General features: G+C 31.6%; 1 protein-coding gene across 1 annotated transcript; it reads right to left on the bottom strand.

Annotated features, from left to right (window-relative positions):
• Positions 1 to 1,213: 1,213 nt before the first annotated feature.
• Positions 1,214 to 3,151, bottom strand: CYCD3;1 (CYCLIN D3;1). Its single transcript, XM_016321031.3, has 4 exons — positions 2,350 to 3,151; positions 2,048 to 2,249; positions 1,816 to 1,949; positions 1,214 to 1,728 (listed from the first exon to the last, which is right to left on the bottom strand). The coding sequence occupies exons 1-4, from the start codon at positions 2,935 to 2,937 to the stop codon at positions 1,426 to 1,428; spliced, it is 1,227 nt and encodes a 408-aa protein (XP_016176517.1). The 5' UTR covers positions 2,938 to 3,151; the 3' UTR covers positions 1,214 to 1,425.
• Between the last annotated feature and the right edge of the window lie 1,720 nt (positions 3,152 to 4,871).

Here is a 4,871-nt window from a genome sequence, read left to right as displayed (position 1 = left end):
TATTATTGCACAAAATGCAACTCTTTCCAAGTTGCCAACTATGTGCATAGATTAATTAATTCTAAACTTCTGATTAGTAAGTAATACATGGATCCATTAGCTACCAACATGTTATTAGTTATTACTCAGGCCTCTATCATCAAATATGAAGTCATGAAAAATTACATTACTCTCAAATCAAAAATATAATCGGTGAAAATTATTTGATAATTTAGTATACTTGATTAATTCGTTATTGAATAATTTTTAAATTAATTTTCGAAAAATTTTATTAATTATATTAGTCTTTAAAAAATACAATTTTAAATTAAATTAGTCCAATAATATTCAGTGTGACATGATAGGATAATAACAGCAAATTAATACTTCGAACAAAAAATCATCATATCATGCGACATTTAACACGACACATCATTTAACAGTTAAAATGACTCATTTGATTTAGAACTATAATTTTTGGACTAATATAATTAATAAAATTTTTCGAAAATCAATTTAAAAATATTAACCTAACCATCATTTTTAACTATGATTTTTGGCAGGAAAAGAAGTGAAGAAGCGCAAATATGAATTTGCATCCTCTAAATTTTAAATTTGTACTTTAGAGGATAAAGTGTGATCTTTTATCTTTGAATAATTTTTTTTATATTTATTTTTAGTCTCATCTATAAAATAAATAGTAAAAAATCATACTTTATTCTTTAGAGTGAAATTCAAACTTTAGAGAATCCAAATCCCGCAAATATAAGTAATGAATGACAAATATAAGTAATGAATGAGTAGAGAAGAGGAATAGTTAAGTTGGTATATATATTGAATTAGTTGAGGGGTTAGGTTAATAGTTAATAGTAGTGAGTAGTGAGGGATTATTAGGGTCAGTGGAAAAATAATATTAAAAGAGAAAGGGTGATGGCCCTTGTAACGAGGTCAAAAGAGTGAAACCCCCAATGAAGAAGAAAACTGGCCGACAAACCACTCTTCCTTTCACATGCAAACAAACAAACCTCACCTTCCTAATCTCTGCATAACAACCCTTTTTTATTATTTCTTCTCTCTTACCAATTTCAAAGAAACTAATTAATTAAAGTAATGGTAGTAGAAAAAGGTTTGTGTGGACCATTTTGGGCGCCCATCTCAATGCTCTACCCAAACACATTCAAACACATAATAATAATAAGGCAAGTGAATAGAATTAAAAGTTAAAACACACACATAAACAAAATTGTTCCCAATTTATTATACTAGGAAAATTAAAGATGTAACATATGTCCAGATTTGGTATGGTCTAGAAGAGATATATCATAGTCCTCATTGCCAACTTTGTCCCTCCTCTTCCCCTTTCTTCTATGACCTTGTTGGACATTGTTGGAAATGAAGAGATTGAGAATAATAATAAGAATAGTTAAAAGATCAAAGGGGTACTTTTTATGGGGTGGTGCCAACAATTCCGACAATGACCCTGTTAAGTGATGACAATTTCAATTGTTGTTTCTTGTTCTTCAAGAGAGGCTGAGGCTGAGGCTCCTCTTGTGATGGTGATGAACATAACAATGATGACCCCACCACTTCCCATGAATCGTTGGAACCATCATCAGAGCTGAACACTGCATCAATTACGCCACTTGGGCTACCAGGGATTTCCTCATACTTTCTCTTCTTCCCCCTACCACCATTATTATTGTTATTTGTCACCTCCACTATGCCATTATAACATTCATCTACCTTCTCCTGTACACATGCATTGCAATTTATTAATTAATCTGCATTCATTGCATCACCACTTACTACTAATCTAATCTATTCTAATATACTAACCTTGTTAATGTTGAGAACACTAAGAAGTTGGTTTTTGTATTCCACTCCCTCAGTGCTGTGATGAATCTGGCCTATTACATTCAGCATTGTTGCAGTGGCCAATACAGAAGGAAGACAACCAACAAATCTTGAATCTAGATACCAAAAATGATAATAATAATAATAATAAGCATTCATTTAAATAATGAGATCTAATTGAGGGTTAATTAGTGTTGTTAATTATTATTCTTACCCAATAGCAAAGAGAGAAGAAGATTCTCACAACGCTTGAGAAACTGCCAGTGAAGATGTGTTTTGAGTCCCAACCTCCTTATAATGTGATCTAGAAATGAGAGTGGTGTCACAGGGTGCATCTTCCAATTCAAGGTGGACAGAATCAGAAGCTCCATTCTCTGAATAGTCTTTGCCTCAAACACATATTTTGCATCTTCAACCTGATGATGATTCATGATCAAATAATAATCACATTATTAGAAACGTGATGATGAGTTTTCTGAGATAATTTTTAAATAAAGGAAAAAAAAAAGCACGTACTTGAAGGTCCAAGAGAAGAGGCACTTGAGTTTCTTCAACTTTAGCAGCCAAAGAGATGCAAGTGACAGAGGCAAGTTGGATCATCCATGGCTTCTCCCTTTGAAAATGGAAGCTCAAGAGGAACCTATCCAGATAAGTAACGGCAAGTGTTGCCGTCAGAGCTGAGAACCCGTAATGAGCATTCACCTTAAGCATCCATTCAACTGCTTCACGACGAGCCATACACACAGAAGAAGAAGAAGAAGAAGAAGAAGGATCCAATGCTTTCATGACATCATCGGCATTGTTATAATAGGCTTCTTGGTCAAGCTTCTCTTTGGAGAAGAGGGTGTTGAGCTCTTCATCTTCCCAGAACATGTCCTGCTCCAACAAGAGCAGAGGGTCAAGGGAATGGAAGTTCAAGTTGAAGTTGACACCATCATCATCTTCTTCTTCATGGTCGTGGTTTGTTGTGACATCACTCTCTCCTGAGAACTCTTCTTCTTCTTCTTCCCACTTTCCTTCGTCGCAGTAAAGGGCATCGAGGACAGCGTGTTGGTGGTGATGTTGTTGTTGTTCTAGTTGGTCATTGTGATGTTGGATTGCCATCTTCTTTCTTCAGAGAAGAAGAAGAAGAGGGTAGTGTGTAGTTGTTTGTTCATGGTAAAAAGAAAACACTCATCACTCTCACACCCATCTTCTTCTCCCTTTACTACTTTTATTTCTTCGATGGAAGAAGAAGAAGGAAAGCAGAGAAAGAAAAACAGTGAGAGACAGAGAGAGAGAGAGAGAAAGAGAGAGAGAGATTGATTTTGAGCAGAGTAGGTTTCACGCTTGTCTTTTACATATTTATACATCCATCAATTTCTTAAGAATACTCAACACTATTTAATATTTATATTCACATACATAAAACATAACCCTTTTTTTAACGTTTTAGAGGTAACTACGTTCCATTTGATATTGTGTTATAATAAAAGAGTCGATAAGATTTATTATTTTTTAATATTAGTTAATCATTAATATTTAAAAAATGGAATAAATGATAAATAATAAAAAATAATAAAATTTTAATTATTTTTCATAACAAAAATTACAAAAAAATAAAAAATAAAAATATTAAAAATATAAGATATAAGATAGAAAATATCTAAATCTCTAAATTTTTGTTTTCATTTTTATATTTCTGTTCCAATAACCTTAATTTGAAATTAAATCATCAACGCTGTAGTAGAGGATGCATTTATATGTATATAAATTGAAAAGGTTGAAGAAAAGTAGAAATTTTTTGGATTATGCAGTTTAAAATTTTTTGTGACAGTATTTTTTTTATAATATTTTTAAGGTTAACTGTGATGTTAGTGTTTTCTCAAATTTCCTTGTAGCAAATTTTAAGTGTATTATCTTCGATCATTATGGTACTTAGGTGCTAGGTAATCCAGGAAGTCTGTTCTTTGATTCAATGTTTAAGAATGAATTATTGCCAACCTAAAATAGTCTTATGATTATGTGAAAAATTAGTTGTGAGTTTTTAACTTGTAAAACTAATTCTATAAAGATATATTTTTGACTGAATAATATTATCAACAATATTGCAGGTAATAATATAAATATTATAAAAAATATTATAAAGTTGTTAAATAAAAATTAGAAGTTGTCATTCACTTAGATTAAAAAAAGAAGCTAATATTATTATGAATTGTCTAATTAAAATAGGAATTATCTAATTAAAACTCTGAGCTCTAGCACCTCTGATTAGGACACATACCTCATGATAGGATTGTTGTAATGAAAAAAGAATACAATGACTTAAATTTTTCTGTTTATAATAAGAGTAGTGCTAGGGAGCTAATGGCCTAAACGTACAATGTGTACAATGGGCTAAATCTTTGGTTTATGAATAAAATGAACATCACCTAATACCATGTCCTGAAACCACTCATCCCAAAAGCGTAACCTGACAGGACAATGTAACACTAATAATCATATCTCTAATACTTTCTAAACCTTCATTGTACACATTGTCCGCTTAGGTCATTGGCTCCCTATACTTTCTCTTATAATAATCCTTGTGACTCATGTCACTATGCAAAACAAAAAAAAATTACCATATACAACTAGAGTTTCAAATAGTGAAAATAAATTTGACATTGTCCATATGGACATTTGGGGACCTATAAATACAACTTCAATTTCTAGTTTCAAGTATTTTTAATTGTAGTTGACGACAAAAGTAGATTTACATGGCTATATTTTATGAAATCAAAAGGAGAAGCCGCTGATTTGGTCAAAAATTATGTTAAAATGGTTGAAACTCAGTTTGGCATGGTAATTAAAAATGTTAGAACAGATAATGAAAATGAATTTAAGCTGCTAAATTTCTATGCATCTAAGGTATAATACATCAAACTACCTGTGTTGAGACTCCTCAACAAAATGGCACAGTAGAGAGGAAACATCAACACATTTTAAAAATTACAAGAGCATTGATGTTTCACTCAAACATGCCTAAAAGGTTCTGAAACTTTGCAGTAGGACATTTA

This window comes from Arachis ipaensis, chromosome B9 (assembly GCF_059453495.1).
Source record: "Arachis ipaensis isolate K30076 ecotype BB chromosome B9, ASM5945349v1, whole genome shotgun sequence".
Taxonomy (NCBI): domain Eukaryota; kingdom Viridiplantae; phylum Streptophyta; class Magnoliopsida; order Fabales; family Fabaceae; genus Arachis; species Arachis ipaensis.
This window is presented reverse-complemented; position numbering and strand designations above follow the sequence as displayed.